This window comes from Schistocerca nitens, chromosome 2, assembly GCF_023898315.1.
Source record: "Schistocerca nitens isolate TAMUIC-IGC-003100 chromosome 2, iqSchNite1.1, whole genome shotgun sequence".
Taxonomy (NCBI): Eukaryota; Metazoa; Arthropoda; class Insecta; order Orthoptera; family Acrididae; genus Schistocerca; species Schistocerca nitens.
Genome location: NC_064615.1, coordinates 873475639 through 873497055, shown reverse-complemented (window position 1 = coordinate 873497055; position 21417 = coordinate 873475639). Strand labels below are relative to the sequence as shown.

Sequence of the window (21417 nt, the reverse complement as noted above, 5' to 3'; positions counted from 1 at the left end):
CATATAGCAAGAACGAAGAAGAATATACTACCTAGAAAGCATTCCACAGAATAAAAGATGGGACTAGAGTAAGAGAAAGACCCAGAATTAGGTGGCAAGATAGCATCCAGGAGGACACAGTTAGGATAAACATTAACACAAATGAACAAGGAATGCACCCAAGAGCAGTTATATGGTTGATTAGGCCCTTGCCACATGTAAAGTCATGTCATCTGTATTGCTTCTTCAAAGACTGTTTTGTTTTTTCTTCAGGACTATTTCATATCCATTTCTCACCTTTTTTAAGTAGTAATTACTAGAAATATGTTAAAAATGAACTGTGTTTTACAATGCTCCCTTTCCATTTAACAGAAATGTCACGTTCTGTGGCTGCTTTCTCTGTCTCTCTTTCAACAATATTTCATATGTATTTGATTTTGTTGTCTGATCTGTCAGTTTCAGACAGGATGTACATGCCTCTGGATTCTTTTTAATAATTTTCTTAATTTGTCACATTACTGTGTACAACGAAAGTATTTCTATTTGCTGTTTTCCCTTTTTACTAACAGAAAAGTTGCTCATATAAAATTGGAATTATTCCAATAAATTGTCATTTTAAATCAATCCAGATTACTTTTTTTGTGAATCTGTACAGCTACTTACTACAGTTTGAGTTGTTCACTTTCTGTTTCTCCAGTTTCTCTCTGTCTTAATTAGTTATTAGAGATTGAATATATTTTATATTTGCAGTATAAAATTACTCATTTTTTCACAGGCAAAGGCCATGAAATGTCATTTGGCCAGTGAATTAGAGGAATTTGAAAAATTGAAAGCCGTAATAGAAAAGATGCAGAATCTAAGACTGGAGGTATTAAAGAATTTGGTTAAACAAGTGACGCAACATGAACAGCAATTGAAGAGACTATCGAAAGTGTCAAAATCAATCTGTTCAGTTACCAGCAAAACAACAATGGATAAAACAGACTTTCCTCATAAATTAGTGAAAGACAAATTCCGTTGTTCCCCTCCTGAATAGTCATGTACTAGTGTCTGAAATTTGTTTCTATACTATGCTAAATTTTTTATCAGTGGACTCTTTAATTTGTTTTATATCCATATTTACTTTGCTCAGCTGTTCATTTACCTCATTCCTCACTAAATCACGCTTCTTGATAATCTCAGACTGTGAGCCGCCTTTTAACTTTTGTGTAGTGGATTTTAATTTTAGTATTTTTTGATTTATCTGAGCCTTATCCTGAGTCTGAGTCTCAGAAATATGTTCTTCCGACTTATTGGCTTATTGGTCTGTATTCTTATTAGTTGTATTCAATTTGAAATTCAGGTCTGTAATTATGGAATACATTAGCATTAGTTATATCCAGCTTGACATTTACGTCAGTAAGAACATTTTCGAACTCTAGCATTTAAGTTACTGTTTAGTTCAGGAGGAGCAGATATTTTCTCTCACAAAGTTGCTGCAATTGCCATCTCGTGTTGAAGATGTGTGTCGTCCCTCGGCATGGCTCACCACGTGAAAATAAAAGTAAAAACCCCACACAACACCTGTACCTTTACACTTGACACCGAATTTTGTAGCTCTTCAGTTGCAATTATCATTTGTCGATAAGGAGGTGTAGGGATACTCATCACTCCTTTGGAGTGGTATACAGGGTGTCCTAAAAAAAACACTGACAAGGTTTAGGGACAGGTTCCTTATACATAAATAAGTAAAGAAGTCTAATAAACATGGGCTGTAAAATGCATACCTTAAGAGGTATTAGCACTTGTTCATCTTCGATACTATGAAATAAATCTCTTGTATTGCAAGGTCTTTGCTTTCTATATTTTGGGAGGAGCTACTGACCAAAACAAGAAAAAAAAAAGTATAATAAACATGGAGTCCAAAATGCATACTGTAATTGCTAGGAGCACTTGTTCATCTTCACTAGTATGAAACACATTTCTTGTACTGAACAAGTGCTCATAGCTGGTAAAGAATGCATTTTAGAGCCTATGTTTACTAGCTATTTTTCTTGTTTTGATCAATACTACCTCCTCGCAAAATAAGAAAAGCAAAGAGCGTGCAGCAGAAGAGATGCATTTCATAGCATCGAAGATGAATAAGGGCTCACATCTCTTATAGTTCGTGCTTTAGAGCCTGCATTTACTAGACTTTTTTTCTTGTTTTGGCATACTGAGCCTGTCCCTAAAGCTTGTCAGGATGTTTTTTTAAGGGGTGGGGGGGTTGCTGGGACCCTGTATATCACCACAAGGGCCAAGAATCTTTCATTGTCTCATATCAGTGTGTGACAAAGGTGGTAGAATTTATCTATCTTTATACTACAGAAACAGATTTTAATATAATAGTGATTTATAAAATGTACAAATCAATCATATAATATATAATTTCATTTTTATTTGACAGTTGAAATATATATATATATATACATGTATATATAGGCATAATAATGATATTTATATATATGGAGAAAATAAATCTCACAGTTATTGTATTTAATTTTCATGAACTGTAGCTTTGTTGAGTGGTAACACTAAAAAATAAAAATTTTATGGAAAAATATGGAGTTTCGGTCACAGAACCGATGTTATAGTATTGCTTAATATATCACATAAAATTCAATAATGATATTATTAATATTTTATACTTGAACACAATATACCCCATAAATGTGACATCATTGTACAGTTAACAATCTTATGTAAATGCTTATTGTGTGAAATAATACAGCTGAATTAAATGCTCATGGTATGTACTAGTGAATAAAAAGAAAACTAACAATCTGAGCCATCAAGGAATGGTCAATTTGGCAATGTATGGAAGTGTGAGGTACAAAAATTCTAGACGGAGACCAAAGCTTGAGTAGAGTTAAGTTGAAACAGATGTAGGTTGCAATATTTACAAAGAGGTGAAGAGACTTGCACAGGATAGACTAGTGTGAAGAGTTTAATCTAATGAGTCTTCAGACTAAAAACTCCCTAGTACAACAGTGATAACAAAAACAACGAATATGTGCTGTAATGACGTCTAAATATAATGATATATATAAAGTACATTATTGTGTAGAAATTACCACACCTATTGAGCAGTGTATCTTTTGTTTTTCACTTCCTATTCCTTTCTTTATTAATGTAGACGTGGATCCCAATTCCATCATACAAGGGAGTTGAGAAACTGGGATCTGAGAATGGAGTACCAGTTCTCTCAAACCCTTGTTCCTAACTTGCGCAACTGAGGGCTTTCTTGTTAATTCAGACTGTTGGTGAATGAGTTCTATTGCAGCTATCATCCAGGAAGCATCTTGAAGGCACAGTTCATGTCAGTCAGATGCATTTCATGAGGCACAGTGCACACAGGGACAGATACCTGACATGGTTGATACAACATTCCTAAGTTTCATTCGCATTGAAACCACCAGCAAACCTATGCTCCACTGTTGTGGTCAGTTTAGATGCTGCAGTATTACATCCCTGGTTCAAGCATACAAAGTTTAGAGAAATGACTTATTTAGTTAATCTTCCTGGCTGTGCTAGGTTTTGTTCTCAACAGGTCGTAATCCACATCTAAATCTTGAATTAAAATCAATGTAGTTAATTAGCAGGTTTTTTCATCAAGAGAGACTAAGTTGGAGAAATATTGCTTTCTTTTTTTCCCTGTGAAATTGCTGATTTTGCAGTAAGTCAAAGATGCTGTTTATTTTTGAAAATTGCTTTGATTTTAATCTCGGGCTTAGATTTCGGTCTTCAAGCAAGTCATAAGCTGTAAAATAATTTCATTCTGATGTTCAAAAATCGACGTAATTCAGCAGGTAAACTGCCTTTAAATCATTTCCCACACTTTGAAGAATCTCATTATACTTCTTGAATGAGTAGGAAGAAAAACACATTTCACTTTGTAACACTTTTATTGTTGTCATATAACATACAAATGTTATATGCTATATATTGAGTGATGGGTGTCAGAATACAGACCATTTCACATTATCATTACATGCACATTTGGAATTACATTTTTTCAACGATTTTTCCATTTAAGTACAATTATTGTATCAATTTTATAACGATACTCAGAGGGGATCAACAGTTGGCGGCGGCACCTTCCTCCCACCTCTTGCCATCATTGGAGTCGCAGTACTGGTAAGCACAGCATCCCTGAAGCAGCAACGAAGATGCTGCTGTTGGTGTATTGCAGTGCTCTCGTTCCTGTCATCTTACATAAGAAACACAAATACTTCTGTAGATCACAATCACAATAGATAACAAAAAGACGTTATAATGCCCTCTCATCTGTATCTACTGCGTGGCAAAAAGACCGGTGTGACCGCTGCTAATTTTTCTGTTGCACCACATACCCTTTTCACTGCCCCATTGTTACTTATCATTACTGCATAGATCCTATATAATAATAAATATGTAACTCCAGGTTAAAGATTATCATAAGGTTTTTATTAAACTCATTACTAAGGTAATATATTAGTGTTTCCCTCCACATAAGTTGTTCCATGCAAGCACATTAACATAGTGTTCTTTAAAAAGACTTGGCAATAAATTGTCATATTTTGTGATCCATATTCATTTCAAGACAGAACATAGTTATTGACTTTAAATCATTATCTCCTCTATCCTAAATACATTGTCATTTTCTTGGTCACATGTCTAATAGAACACAAAGCAGATAATGTCATTTACAAGTATAAGATCAGTTTATATTATTCCTGTGCCAAAAAAAAAATTAAACATTCACAAGCCTTATAGTGGCTATATACATCTCTCTCATGTCCTGAAAGTAATTAATTGTACTTTCTGTTAATGAACCTCCCCACTAACACACTTACAGCAGAAGTAGTTATGCAGTTTCAAATTACATATAGATCTGCAGATTACGTTATTTACACTCAACATGTACAGGGTATTCATAATTAAAGTTTCAGTTTCAAAACACTGTAGAAAGAGAACAACTGCTCAGAATTATGTCGAATCTGAATAGCATATTATTGATTCAGGGGGGAAACATCATGAAACAATATAAAAATCAACAAAAATTTGACCAATGGAAGGCACTGTAAGCATTAGAATCTGCACCCCAATAGATGTGCGACAAGCAACTGTTTCTCAGTTTGCATACTAGGTGCCCAAGATGAATGTCTCCATGAAGGATCGCACACTGCTGGTAAAGATATTTTACAAAAAAGGTGACTGTGTGCCAATAGCCCAGCAGAAGTTCCAGACACTCAAGGGTATGAAAAAAGGGAATTCGTCCGGTGTCTGCTGAGCGTCAGGAGAAAATGATTACAAAATTTGAAAGGCAGATTCTTTTGAAGTGCATTGTGGCATAGGGAGGAAAGCAGTTGATCCAGCATCTGTCAAACGTGTGGCTGCAGCATTGTAGGAAGGTGTGCGAACATGTAATGCATGGGGATTTGCGCAAACGTTGTTTGGAGGTACAGTGCATGAAACTGTATGCAACATCCTGCATTGCTATCCATACAAAATCACACATGTTCAGGAGCTGCTTTGTGCTGATCTGTCGTCAAGACAAATGTTCGCTCTGCTATTTCGTGCTCATGTGGAAGTGGGCAATGGATGGGCATAGAACATTCTGTGTACAGATGAAGGTCATTCTATTGCCAAGGACATTTCAGTATGCAGAATCGCAAAATATGGACAAAGGAAAATCTGCACACCCATCAACCGGTACCAATTCATTCTGCAAAGGTGACAGTGTGGTGTGGGTTGATGGCATTGTTTATCATAGGGCCGTATTTTTTGGGGGGAGATGAGTCCTGTTACCTGTACCATCACTGGTAAACACTATGAGAGTCTTTTTTGCACCAATGTCAACCCAACCCTTCAACAGCATGGATGTGTGAGTAGGATTATATGATTTTTGACATCAGGAAAATTAAGAAAAGTTGTTTCCTATCCAAGTTGTTTCCGTCATGTATGGGCTTACCTAACTAACAGTGCAGCAGCTGTTGATTGCAGACATTTTGCAGTCATGCACTTGAACAGTACAGCTGATTTAATTTGCAGTCCCAAGTTTTTTTATGTTCCATGATGTTTCCCACTGTGTCAGTAATATGCTGTTCAGATTTGACATAATTGTGAGCAGTGGGTCTGTTTCTATAGTGTTTTGAAATTGGAACTTTAGTTATGGACATCCTGTATATGTACTTAATCATACATTATTAAAACAGCATATTTACATGCTTTGTAAGTTATTTACTATCTTTTAAAATTACTCATTTTTAGGATAGTGGTGGATTCTTCTCCTCCATCTTTCTTTATGTGTGTTCAAGATTTTGGTATATTACATTTAGCAAAATCTACTAACAAGGTCAATTAGCATCAGTTATTTAGTGATGCTTTACAACAAAGATTAACTTTCTGCTGTGTCATTGATGCAGTTAGAGCGACCACCATAACTCATCATTTAAACTGATGCAGACAACAACATACAGCTAACATTTCGACTGGACCCCGGTATGGCGAATTGTCATATTGTAAACTTGTATGTATGTTTACATAAGTCTTGGCCTTATCATGCTCTCATTTGACTGCCTACATTCTTTTAGTACAAGGTGTGAACAGCAACTAGGGTTACAAAGCATGCAGTGAAACAAGTAAATTTTTTCATTCAACCAATACAGTGAATTGATAGTACATACATTAGGTCATTTTTCAACGTAGCCTTCACATTGGTTAAGCACTAGTCACTTTGCAGGGTGGTGCTTCGTGGGAGTTTGAATATACCCTCCTGGTAAAACTCCTGTCCATACATGTTCAGCCATGTTGTCGCAAAGTGTTTCATCTCTTCATCTGAAGTGAATTATCGGCCTTCCAGGTGCTCCTTCAAATGAGGAAAAGGTGAAAGTCACTTGGAGCGAGGTCCGGGCTGTAGGAAGCAAAACTGGCTTCAACAGTTTGGTGGTTTTCTTGGCTGTAGTTGGTCGCACATTGTTCTGAAGAAAGCTGACACCTTCAGTGAGAAGACCTGGTCATTTCATCCTGATCGCTTCACGCAGTCATGTGAAGGTCATGCAGCGTCAGTCAGTGGTTACTGTATTCCCTGTCTCCAAAAGCTCCACAAGTGACACTCACACTATCCCGAAACATTGTGACTATCACCTTCCAGCAGAGTGTGTCACCGTAATCTTCTGTCTCGAGAGATGAAGGTTGTTTCCAATTCATTGATGATCACTTACTGTTGAGGGTGTAGTGGTGGATCCATATTTCGTAAACCGTGGCAGTATGGTGAAGAAAATTATTACCTTCTCTGGAGAACCGTTGCGAAAGTCGCAGACTTGCTCCCATCCATTTGTTCTTATGTAGGCTGCACAGATCTTGTGGAACCCTTCGGGGTACAAACTTAACGTTGGTGCAGAATATTGTAAACAATGCGACAGATGCTGCCGAACGACATTCCCAATTCTACCATTGTATTCTGTATTCTGCAGTGTGATCCTCCTGTTATCCTGAATCAGATCCTCCACACAAACTGTGTTCAGATATGTTGATGCTGTGTTGGGTTGGCCACTGCGATCCTCATTGGTGACGTATTCTCTACCGGCCCCAAATTTTCTACACCTTTTTTCAATATGCAGATGAGGCACTAGTCTCTCCATACACCTCTACCAGCTGCCAGTGAATTTCAGCTGCTGTTAGATGTTTTGCCCACAGAAATCAAATAACTGGGTGGATTTCTTCACAAAACCAGTAATCCAAAGGAGTCACCATTTGTGTTTACCTACAACTAGTGCTGTAGGTGATGGGTGGCTGCACAGTTGCCAATCACATATCAGAATGACTGCACACTACTAATTTCCTTACAACAGATGAAACTTCAGGAATATCGGCATTGTAACACCAGCTTCTGATCACCGCTCATAACAACATATTAATTTTTTTCCACTTATCCGAAAAGAACTCAAAGGGGAACATTTCCAAGTGTAAAGAAACTTTATGACACTTGACGAATGTGTAGAGGGGCAAAATAATGCAACACATATTTTTTTGTGTGTGCCCAATTTCACTTTTAAGGGGTGAAATGCTCTCCAAAAGGTAATTGATGTATTAGGTTTAGAAGGAATATGTTCGAAGCAATGATATACAAAATGTGCTTTTCATATAAAAGTTTATATGTAATTATCATCTTGAAAACTGTATAATCAACTTTTGTAATAGATTTGAACCTTCAATCTTCTACATGGTAGGTTTATGCGCTGATCACTATGCTATGCCATTACACTGCCATGAAAAGATTTGATCATTTTTATTCAGTTAATTGCTTTAAATGTAATTTTTTATTTCTAATACTTTGCCACGTCATTTTCATCATCATATTGACCATTTTATACACTCCTATTATTCTTACTACCATCCTTTTTTTGTTTGGACTCTACTTGTGCCACCTATAATCTGCAACCAAATGCCAGCCAGTACTGCTCATTGGTCAGCAAGGCCTGTGTAACCAGTGTGAGGATAGTTTCAGGTAACCAATGACAGTGAGAAATTACAGTTTGCTTTTACTACAAAACAAATTTTTGCTGCAGAAGATGGCTATGCAAACAAACATATCATGAAATATTTCTGTCTTGAGTTTGCGCATAGAGTTTAGCCTTAAATACCATGAACAAAGCTATCAAGATTTTAGTTCTGACACAGATTGTTGATCGGTGTTTTCTTAGATACATTGCACATCACTAGTCTGTTTTTGGGTTAGGACATTACAATTAATTCAGGGCTACAAAACCTGTCATCTCCCACAGTTCAGTCATTGGTCACTTAAAATGAACTGCCGACAGAGCGTCTCACATTTCCGCCATACCTCGCAGCGGCCACAAGTGTCAACCACCATTTTAGTTCTGCTTTGTTCATTATTGATACTACTATCTGTGTAATACATGGTCTTGGTTGCATATGAAACTCGGTCTTGTTTGCCAATCTCCTGCAAACGGCCCTGTACATATTCCAACCTTCATAATAAAAGCTGCCTTCTCCACCCCCATGATCTTTCCCATCGTATGAATGCTCTTTAATGATCCTGGCTTGTATTGCACTTAGAGAATTCAAATTTTCTAGTTCTATGTGACATGATAAACTATTGCTTGCAATTCTATATTTTGCTCTTGTGATTTCCCTACAGTGCCTTGACAATATTTAGGAAATAATTCAGTTTGGCCAACAAAATCTTGAGTACTAATTCTTAGATTTCATCTTTCACTTGTATTTTCGTGTTCCCTATCCGCTCACTCACTTTAATATATCTTATCTCATTTGAGATCTTTCCTCCCTGGATTCATGAATATAGTTCGGAATACATATTTGTGATCTGTTGACTAAATTCAGTTTTTGTGACTACTTTCAAATTGTTAACTTCCAGATTAAATATAGTTTTTAGATTATCCATTTCTTGGCTGAACTTAGTGGTTGATTGTGTAGTTAATTCGATTTTGTATTGTTCATTCTGTTGTGTCATTAGTCGAACCCACAAAACATGTGCTCCTCATCACAACTTTCCTCAGACGTGATCGAACAGTCCATCGGTGTACTGTTGCTTCATTGTGGCCAACGGGCACAATACTTTAGCAATCACCCTCATAAAATGTGCTGACAAACTAAGCTCCTGAGGGTGTGCAGCCGACTTATGTCCCCTCCTGTGAGCTATTCCCTCCACAGTCTGCGACCACACAATGGTGGTCGTGGAGACATGTTGGTCCAAAATTATAGCCGCGATCTTGGTTGTTGATATTGTCCTGGTGTGAATGTCTATGGCCTCTGTAATTACGGTGTCTCAGTATTTAGAGGTCTGCGCCAAGATCATAGTACATTCATACCCCATCACATGATTCTTGGACAGACAGTGCTCTGCGACTGCTGACTTGTTGCGATATGTCAGTTGAGTGTGCCTCTGGTGTTCTTGGCAAAGATCTTTGACTGTGTGCACTGTCTGCCCAATATATGTCTTTCCGCATTGACTCGGAATCTGATATACACTGGCCTTTCACAAACAGAGATCATCTTTGGTGCTTCCCAATAATGTACTTGTTTTATTGGGTAGCACATCCTCAGCTGAAGATGACACGGTGGTCAAATGGTCCCGGTGGGCCACTTGTGGCCTAAAGACGGAGTGCTGCTGCTTTATTGGGTAGGCAAAAGACAATTTTTACTCCAATTTTTCCTGACAGTGCACCAGTGTATGGTATAGAGGCAGTCGCTGCCTCTTCCTCCGTGACTTCTCTTTTCCACAGGTTGTACTGTTGTGGTAGGGCAAAGAGCATGCCTAATCTGCCATTCAGGGTGCACTTTTTTTTCCAGAATGCAATTCTGAGGCATTTCAACTAGTGGGGCAGACTTTCAGCATATGTCATGGTGCGCACCCTATGTACTGGTGTTTTTAGTACCCCACTTCTCACTGAAGGGTGGTGGCAGCTATGTGCATGCAAATGCAGGTCAGTGTGTGTCTTCTTCTGATACAAACAGTGCTCCAGGGTGACATCATTGCTTCTCTTGACCATGACATCCAGGAATGGTAATCTCCCTTTTGCTTCAATTTCCATAGTTAATTTGATGTTGGGATGTATGGAGTTCAAATGTGTAAGGAAGTCAAGGAGTTTGTCCCTTCCATGGGGCCATATGATGAATCTGTCTCCCCCTGCGGGTCTGGGGGTTAGAATAGGCCTGAGGTATCTCTGCTGTCATAAGAGGCGACTAAAAGGAGTCTCTCACTTTTCGGCCCTATAAGTTCAGGTTCCATTTTATGGTTTGACCTGCCACTTTCCAAATTCTACAGAAGTGCTGGCCATATGGGGAAGGACGCCTTATTTGGTGCAAGAGTTATCATAGTGTCCTTAGATTCGATCTCCTGAGCCTCTTGTCATGGCTTTGCATCTTCACCTGCAATTCAACTACTAGGGCGAGGACACTTTCCCAGGGTATGTCATCTTCTTCCATTGTCTCCTGTCCTCTTTCGCCCTCATGACAATATTGTATTTCTCTGTGCCCAATATCCTGCACGGTAGCCAGTCCATTCTGGTGGGGCTGTCATATACCCATTTGGTGGTAGCCCCCTGACAACATAGGGACCTCACTGCTGATGGCTGAGCTGTAAACTCCCCACATATGCCAAGGAGTAGATGCCTGTCTTCCTGGGGCATCAGGACTCCCAGTAACGGCCATCATGCTAGGTGGCCTTTGCTGTGGCTGGGTGGTGCCCATGGGGAGAGCCCCTGATCGGAGTGGGTGGCATCAGGGCGGATGATCCACAACGCAGCAGACTAAGTAATGTCTTGCTGGTGACTGTACAGCACCAGCAGTCTCTAAGAAGGGCAAGATCAAGTACAATGCTGACAGATATGACCCTAAATCGTTTCCCTCGCTCACTATACCATGGGAGGAACGTAGGGCTACAGAAAGGAGAGAGCTACATTTGCCTCAGTATTTAGTCTGTAGCAGAATGGACAGAGACTCCTTTCTACCTACGAAGCTTCAATTTTTTGTTGAACACCTTGAGGATAAGTTTGGGGAAGTGACAGCGCTGTACAAGATGAGAAGCGGTGCAGTCTTGATTCAGACAGCATCCCCAGCCAAATCCCAAGCGTTATTCACCTGTGACTGGCTGGGTGATATTCCCGTTTCCGTCACTCCCCATTAAAGCTTCAACATGGTCCATGGGATTATTTTCCATCGTGACTTCCTGTTCCAGTCTGACGACGAGCTCTGTGCCAATCTAGAATTGATGAAGTGTTCATTTCGTCCGGCACATTTACAGGGCACCCAAAGACAACAGGGTTGCTACTGGTGCCTTTCAGGGTGATTCATTGCCTGAAAATGTCAAGGTGATGGTTTACCGCTGTGACATTAAACCGTAAGTCCCTTGCTGATGCTCTTTAATGGCCTCAGTGATTTCCGGGGACCACCATGGCTGTCTTGATTTACACACTGTAGCTACGCAAGGCGGGTGACCTTGAACGAGTTTCGCTAGGCCGCGGAGGATCGCGCTTAAGTTCTAACTAAGCGCGATCCGCTGGAAAAAGCTGTTTCCGGGTCCGCCATTGCGGTTTATCAGCGCGCTGCTTCCTGCCGCGCCTAGTTGGTAGTGACTTTCGCTGGGGACACCCTAAAGAACAAGTAGACGTCTCACAGTGAACCCTATAATGCTCCATTTACAGAGTGGGAGCTCCTCAGCGTCCTTGCACATTGCCCCAATACAGCTCCTTGGCCAGATCGGATCCACAGTCAGATGATTAAACATCTCTCGCCCGACTACAAGCGACATCTCGTCATCTTCAACTGGATCTGGTGCGATGGCATCTTTCCATCAGAATGGGAAGAGAGCACCGTCATTCCAGTGTTCAAACCCGGCAAATACCCACTTGATGTGGACTGCTATTGGCCCATCAGCCTCACCAATATTCTTTGTAAGCTGCTAGAATGTATGGTGAGTCAGAGGTTGTGTTGGGTCATGGGGTCACATGTTCTACTGGCTCCATGTCAGGGCAACTTCCACCCGAGTCACTCTACTACTGATTATCTAGTTTCCCTCAAGTCTGCCATCTGACAGCCTTTTCCAGATACCAAGACCTGGTTGCTGCCTTTTTTTATTAACGAAAAGCTTAAGACACGACCGGGCGACACCATATCCTTGCCACATTATATGAGTGGGGTCTCCGGGGCCCGCTCCCAATTTTTATCCAAAATTTCCCATCGCTCCATACTTTCCATGTCCAAATTGGTACCTTCCATAGTTTCCCCCATATCCAGGAGAATGGAGTCCTGCAGGGTTCTGTATTGAGTGTCTCTCTACTTTTAGTGGCCATTAACGGTCTAGCAGCAGCTGTAGGGCTGTCCATCTCACCTTCTCTGTATGCAGACGTTTTCTGCATTTTGCACTACTACTCCAGTACTGGTGTTGCTGAGCGGCACCTACAGGGAGCCATCCACAAGGTGCAGTGATGGGCTCTAGCCCACAGCTTCCAGTTTTCAGCCACGAAGTCATGTGTCATGTACTTCTGTCGGAGTCGTACCGTTCATCTGGAACCAGAACTTTACCTTATTGACGATCCACTCCCTGTAGTGGAGGCATATCGATTCTTAGAACTGGTTTTCGACGCCCGATTGGCGTGGCTTCCACATCCTCATCAGCTGAAGCAGAAGTGCTGGTAGCACCTCAATGCCCTCTACGCTCTACGCTGCTGCAGCTCTACAGAGCTCTTGTTCAATCCTGCTTTGACTATGGGAGTCTGGTTTATGGTTCGGCGGCACCCTCACTATTGTGTTTACTCGACCCAGTGCACCACTGTGGTGTTTGACTGGCAATGGGAGCTTCAGGATGAGTCCAGTGACCAGAGTCCTGGTGGAGGCCAGAGTCCCTCCATTGAAGGTCAGGCGTGCACAACTGCTCGCCAGTTACATTGCTCACATTCGTAGTTCTCCTGCGCATCCGAATTACCGTTTCCTTTTCCCGACCAAGGCAGTTCATCTCCCGCATTGGCAGACCAGCTCAGGGCTTAAGATTGTCGTTCGTGTCCAGTCCCTTCTGTATGAACTGGAGTCCTTCTCGTTACCACCTCCCCTTGAGGTCCATTCATGTACACCTCTATGGTGTACTCCTAGGCTGCGGTTTCGCCTGGACCTTTCACATAGCACTAAGGACTCAGTTCACCCCGCGTCTCTTCACTGTCACTTCCTCTCTATTCTTGACATGTACTGTGACCATGAAGTGGTTTACTCCGACAGCTCAGTGGCTGAAGGTTATGTTGACTTCATGTATATTCATGGAGGACATATTGAACAGCACCCCTTGCCAGATGGCTGCAGTGTTTTCACTACAGAGCTGGGAGCCATTTCCATGCTCTTGAGAGCATCCACTCATGCCCCGGCGAGTCGTTTCTTCTCTGTACTGACTCCTTGAGCAGCCTACAAGCTTTCGACCAGTGCTACTCCCGCCATCCTTTGGTAGTGACCATCCAGGAATCCATCTATGCCCTGGAATGGTCCAGTCATTCCATGATGTTTGTGTGGACCCGGCCACATCAGAATCCCAAGAAATGAACTTGCTGATGGCTGGCCAAACAGGCTACATGGAAACCGCTTCTGAAGATCGGCATCCCCGTAACTGACGTGCGATCATTATTACACTGCAAGGTTTTTCAGCTTTGGGAGATGGAATGGCATAATCTCAGTACGCACAGCAAACTGTGTGCTATTAAGGAGTCTATGAACATGTGGAAGTCCTCCATGTGGGCCTCTCGCAGGGACTCACTGGTTCTCTGCCAGCTCCGCATTGGCCATATGTGGCTAACATGTGACTACCTCTTTCGTCGCGAGGACCCACCTTGATGTCACTTTGCCTCACATATGACTGTCGTCCACATCTTGCTGGAGTGCCCACTTTTAGCCCCTCTGTGGCGGACTTTTAATCTTCTCAGCACCCTATCTTTAGTGTTAGGTGACAATGCCGCAACAGCATATTTAATTTTACGTTTTATTCATGAGGGGGGGGTTTTATCGACCATCTAAGTAAGGGTGGGCATTTAGCCTTCTCTCTGAGACCGCCACCCTCCCTCTGTTTTAAATCTGTCGCACTTTCCTTGCATTTGTTGTCTTGGTGGTCGTCTTTTCCCTACATGTGTTCTTCTCGCCGTGTCTTTTTGGGGTGGACATTTGAATGTGGCTGGTTCATCCTCTTTTATTATTGTGATTAGCCAGCCCAGATCATCTGCTCTATGGTTTTAATACCTTCTTCTGCTTTTCCTTGTGGTGTATGTTTTCCCCGTTTTTTGTTCGTTCCATTCATTTTCTGTTTAGGTGTGGTTCCCTATTCCTTCCCCCCCTTTTACTTTCTCAGATGTACTCTGGGTGTTTTTGTACCTTGAGCCTTGCTTGCATCAGGAAAGGGGGACTGATGACCCTATAGTTTGGTCCCTTTATACTCCCAACCAACCAATGAATCTTCCATCCATATAATGGGAAAAAGTGTATGGGTTTCCATTTGGATGATGCCAGGGCCTCCTCCTCAGAGTACTCCATACATAAATTTGCGACTACAGGTGAGAGTGTGCTGCACAGTGTGACTCCTTGTGTTTGTTCACAGTATTCTCCATTAAACAGAAAATATGTGGAGATTAGGACATACTTGAAGACACTTGTGGTCTTCTCACCAAATTTCTGACCAATAAACTTTAGAGACTCTCATAGAAGTACCCTGATGAATAATGAAATGACATCAAACTCACCAGAATATCTGAGTCTTTTACCCCGAAGTTGTCAAGGCTATTTACAAAATTCACAGAATTGTGGTTGTGATGAGGGCATTTATCGACATAGGGGCTTGGCACTTCCATCAGGTTTTTGCCGGCAAATATGTAGGTGCCCTAATGTTACTGACAATGTGCCACAATGGCACCCCATCTCGTGGTTTTTAGGGAGATCATAAAGGCTTGGCTTTACAGGCTCTTGAGCTAACAGTTTACTGGTGACCCCATCTGGTAACCCCGTGTCCTTGAGAAGAGCCCTAATCTTGTTCTCCATCTTCTTTGTGGGGACAGTGTTGATCTTCGTGTAGGAGTCATCATCCAGCAGCCTCTGCATCTTCTCAGTGTAGTACTTGTGGGAAAGAACAACAGTAGCATTGGCTTTGTCAGTAGGTAAGACAACTGGTAATGTTCATCTTCATAGGTTTAGTTCTCGTCAGAGCACGGCAGGTTTCATGAAGTACTTATTCAGCTGCTTCAGATGGTAGTCGCAATGCAATGTGTTCAACGGCGCTGACGATGTCTGCAACCGATGTGAACTTAGAAGTGGAAGCAAAGTTGAGTCCCATCAGAACTGAAACAGTATCGCCTCTCAACTCCATGTCAGTCAGATTGATGACTGTCTTGCATGGGACCTCCAGAGATGGTTTGTCAAAAAATGATTGGCCAATTGTAAATGTAGTCTAAATAGCTGCTGGAAGTTTTGCTCAAGACTCGGCAGATAAAATGGACCCTTTCAAGTAACAAGGCAAGGCTGCCTGATTCTTAATTCTCCTGGCTACTGCAGAGTCAATGTGATGTTTGACTTTAGCAAAGTTTTGTACTACATTCTGGGTATGACATCTTTCAGAAATGCAAGAGCACTCATCAGTCAGCATCTTCAGTGGTGCAGCTTGTTGAATTTCTTCACGCTATGATACATTTCCTCCCTGTAAATGTATATAATATGACTCTTCAGTTTTTCCTGGTGTATTTGTTGATCAAACAATCCACGGGTGTACTGCAGGTGTGTAGTGTCCAATGGTCACAATATTTGTCCACTTTGTCAACCTTGTGATGTGTAGTTTTACACACAGTTTAAAATTTTCAAGAAAAAGTTTCAAAATGCTCCCATCTTGTTAAATAATAGACTAATAGAGAAATCTCTACAATGGAAGATTCCACAAAAATACATTCTTTAATTCTGCATCAATTTAGTGCACCTACTTCCACGAGAATGATACAATGTGGTTTTCACTTAAGTTAATCGAAGAAACAACCATACTTTTTACTTTAAACAAATTGTTTTCTGGTATTACTTCTGAATAGGAAGTGCCTTCAAGGCAGTAGCTATCATTAAATGAGTATTTAGCTCCATTAATTTGTGTTTGTATAATGTGGTTCTTTCTCGATACTCTCCAATCCACTGTGAAGTGGTTCCCATTCTACCACGTAAATATATCTTCCCATTCTATGGATTTGTTGAGGACAAGAAGCACTGATAATTGAATGCCTCTGTTTGAGCTGTAATTAGTTTAATCTTCGTTTTGCTCTCACTATGGAAGTGATACGTAGGGGTTGTAGTGTTTGTTCCTGGATTTCTCACTCAATACTGAATCTTCAAACTTTGTAAGTAGCTTTTCACAAGAGAATTAAAGTCTGTCCTCGAGAATTGTCTGTTAAGATTTTTCCTGTATTTGTGTGGTATTCTTCTGTGGTTCAAATAAATCTGTGTCCATTTGTGTCGACCTTCTTAGTAGATGTAAGGCATCTGTTTTTCCTATTTGGTTTGGGTCCCACACACACTTCAGTTTTCTGGTAAGCAATCAGTGGCTTTACCTACAACTGAACCTATGTGATCAGTCCGTTTCCCACATTCTCCACCAATTAACATCCAGATATTTGTATGAATTGATTAATTCTGATTGTGATTCACTGGTGTTTTCATGTTGTAACCACACTCAAGTCCAAATCCGAAAGCAGGGTTATCACTGAAGGATGACATTCAACACTGAAAGCACATTCATTATGAACACAAACATAAGACAGAATCTAACTTGTGAATGGAGAATATGACTATTTATACAAACATTGAATATTATAGTATACAGAAACATTACAAATCAAACAATGGAAAATCCAGGATGGAATAACCATGTGGAAAGGATAGATTGTTAATTGCTACATAGAGGCCACAATGAGTTGCAAGCAGGCACAGTAAAATATCTGAAATATCAATCTTTTGGAAGAAGTCCTTCCTCAGAAGTAGAACTCTCATAACTAGGCCACAAATATAAGAAATTTTGGGAATCTTTGAAGTGAACTACAATTTTTGTGCAGCTTTCCACTTAGTGATCAATCTGTCACTCAATAGCGTCAACCTATCACATTTAATGTTTACTGTTGACTACTACTTGATTTCTTGACAATGTGGACTTACTATGCATATTCACTAGTGCTGGCCGTGTTGAATTTGTTTCTTTCTGCAGTAAATTGGAGCCTGTTAGCGAGCAGTCTACACCAACTGGCTACTAAATGAAGTAAACCTCTTTTCAGTGACTCCTATATATTTTGTTGCTCCAATATTTTACTAGGTGAACAGATATCTCATAGGTCAGAACAATATAAACCAAGTGACATACATAACATCACATAAAAGAATGTATTAGAAAGGTGTTTAAGGAAAAAAACGTATCAGATGTATCTTTGTAGCTGTTAACATTATAGGCAGTGCCTCTTCTCTCTGCCTCTGAAAACACTGCCAAGCCACAATGCCAAAGCATAAGTGACTCCTTCACAGCCGGTGGAGACGTTGCATTTTGTTAGTGGCCCTTGCCCACACTTCTTTCCTTATCTCTGCACATATTTCAACAAAAAAGTGCACATAGTGGAATATGATTTACTTACTATTTAAAAATATGTCTTCAACTCTCACGAACATCTTTTGTTGGCCCGAGAGAATAATAGTGGAACATGCTATCCCAAAGATTCTGATGTTATGCTACACCTTCCAGAACTGATAAATTCCAAACAAATAATTGCTGGTGGTCAGGTTTGAATTGGCAGCCCTCAGTACGCCAGCCAGCAATGCTAAGTGCAGCAGTAGCATAGCCATAGGATATTACATTTCTGCAGTTTGTAAAGTGCACTGCTTTACATTTATGAATATTTAAAGAAAGTTGCCAGTCTTTGCTCCACATTGAAATATAATCAAGATTTCACTGAATATTTGTGTAGCTTTTCTAAGACAATACTTCATTATGGATAACTAAGGTTGGTATTAATTTTTTTTTTTTTTTTTACCTAGGAAGTTAATAACAGTTTCCTTGGATGCCACATAACCCTGCATAATTCTAAGGGATGCAATTAACAGTGTGGACCATAACCTTTATTATACACAGTTCAGCCACGTTAATGTGACAGCAGCCTACGTTGGACATCAACGTGCAGTGACCAATCACAGACTGCAGGTGGCAGCACTAGCAATGGAGAGTATATAGTGGGGGGGGGGGGGGGGGCACATGATAAACAGTCATTGTAATAATGTGGAAAAGGAGTGATTTGTCTGACATCCAAAAGGACATGATTATTGGGTTTCAAGGCAGGGATGGAAACATTTCCATAGTGGCTAAGTCTGTAAACTGTTCACATACTGCTCCCCGGGTCGCGTTTCCCAATTCCTGATGACATAATGTAGTGTGGCTTCTACATGTCAGTGATTGGGGGACTTTTCACACCAAAGCTTTGGCTTGCCAGCATATATATTGGCCAGGCCTAGATGGGGACACTACGCGACTTATCACTGCTTGCAATCACTTTGTTCAGCAACAGGTGGTCCCGCAGGCATCTTTTTCCCTCTGCCAATGCTCCAGCACCCTTGGGGGTGTCTACATGTTGATTTTGCTGGGCCCTTCCTATATCAGTAATGGGTTATTGCAGTAGATACCTGTTCCAAGTTTCCATACATCGTGTGGTATCCGTCCACATCTGCAGTGGCCACTACTTTGGGCCTGTCTAAGATTTTTACAGTTGAGGGACTTCGTATGCTAGGTTACCGAAAATGGCCCCCAGTTTGTTTTGTGAGAATTTGCATCTTTTTGTCAGGCTAATTATGTTCGCCATATCACAGCTCCACCGTTTCATCTTCAATCTAATATTGTGGCCGAACGCATGGTTCGGACACTTAAAACTCAGATGTGGAAGTATGTATGTGTCAGGTCCCCTGAAGCTCCTTTAGACCATTTTTTGACTTCGTACCTTTTCGCTCTTGTGGGGGGACAAGAGCTCAGTAGAGCAGCTGCATGGGATGCCAACCGTGGGGCCTTCTTCATGTGCTGCATCCAACAATGCTTCCGCTGGTGTCACCAGCTCTGCGTCGATTCCAGACAGGTGCACTTGTCTGGGTTCATGGCTTTGGAGGTCATAATGAAAACAACTTTGTTTCAGCAGTAATACATTTGTTTCAGGCAAAAGATATGGTGAATGGAAAGAGAAAAATGTGTCAGGTATGTAAAAAATGTGATAGTATCTGAGAATCATATTTAAGATCTCAAGTAATCACCTAATGTATGGAATCAGTAGGAATTTGTGCAGTGTCAGATGTAAAGAAAGAGAGAACATCTTGCAGACATGATTTCATGCTATTTGTGGTAATATATATAAATTAATGCTCAGTGCAACTATTTATGGAAAGGTTTGTCCATCCATGTTAAGATGTGTCATGCTTTCGCCCATCTGACAGTAAAATAACAGTTACCACTGGTAATATTTGAAGAAGTGAAGCAAAGTTTGAGTACATATTGTCCTTCAGACCTCAGTTAAAGTCATATGATCACATACAGTGAAGTAATGATTTTAGAAATTCATATTTTGTGATGAGAGTAAAGTTTGCAATTGATAAGCTACTAGGATTTGTTTCTGCAGAGTTTACTTCCATAGATTCATTTTTTGTATGTGAGGGGCAAAGCAGGTGCTTATTTGTTTGATAATGGAATAATGAGATGATAAGAAGCAAGCATATGAGGTGTAATGATGTGGCAATGAAGTAATCAACTAATAATGAGAAATGTGTTATGTAGAGTGTTAATGGTTAGGGAGCCTGGCTTTGCAGTAAATTTATTATTGGGAATGCACTCCTCTAGATAAGAAGATTAGAATCAGAAGGATATGATTGAACTAGCAGACATGAATGATAATGAAATGCTAATTGTGTTCAGCTTAGAATCTAGATTAAGGAAGGGCAAACCTACATTTCTAGAATTTGTAGACTTAGAGAAAGCTTTTGAAAATGTTGACTGGAATACTCTCTTTCAAATTCTGAAGGTGGCAGGGGTAAAATACAGGGAGCAAAAGGCTATTTATAATTTGTACAGAAACCAGATGGCAGTTATAAGAGTCGAGGGACATGGAAGGGAAGCATTGGTTGGGAAGGGAGTGAGACAGGGTTGTAGTCTCTCCCCGATGCTATTCAATCTGTATATTGAGCAAGCAGTGAAGGAAATGAAAGGAAAATTCGGAGTAGGTATTAAAATCCATGGAGAAGAAATAAAAAACTTTGAGGTTCGCCGATGACATTGTAATTCTGTCAGAGACAGCAAAGGAGTTGGAAGAGCAGTTGAACGGAATGGATAGTGTCTTGAAAGGAGGATATAAGATGAACATCAACAAAAGCAAAACGAGGATAATGGAATGTAGTCGAATTAAATTGGGTGATGCTGAGGGAATTAGATTAGGAAATGAGACTCTTAAAGTAGTAAAGGAGTTTTGCTATTTGGGGAGCAAAATAACTGATGATGGTCGAAGTAGAGAGGATATAAAATGTAGACTGGGAATGGCAAGGAAAGCATTTCTGAAGAAGAGAAATTTGTTAACACCGAGTATAGATTTAAGTGTCAGGAAGTCATTTCCGAAAGTATTTGTATGGAGAGTAGCCATCTATGGAAGTGAAACATGGACGATAAATAGTTTGGACAAGAAGAGAATAGAAGCCTTTGAAATGTGGTGCTACAGAAGAATGCTGAAGACTAGATGGGTAGATCACATAACTAATGAGGGGGTATTGAATAGGATTGGGGAGAAGAGAAGTTTGTGGCACAACTTGACTAGAAGAAGGGATTGGTTGGTAGGACATGTTCTGAGGCATCAAGGGATCACCAATTTAGTATTGGAGGGCAGCGTGGAGGGTAAA

At 40.5% G+C, this 21417-nt stretch overlaps 1 protein-coding gene across 1 annotated transcript in view; it reads left to right on the top strand.

The window, feature by feature from the left end:
* LOC126234683 (protein MIS12 homolog) overlaps positions 1-2451 on the top strand; it is a 45594-nt gene extending 43143 nt beyond the window's left edge. Inside the window, exon 4 of the mRNA XM_049943421.1 lies at positions 755-2451. Coding sequence (XP_049799378.1) covers positions 755-1015 — 261 coding nt within the window. The 3' untranslated portion in view covers positions 1016-2451. The remainder of the gene's footprint in view (positions 1-754) is intronic.
* The last annotated feature ends 18966 nt before the right edge of the window (positions 2452-21417 follow it).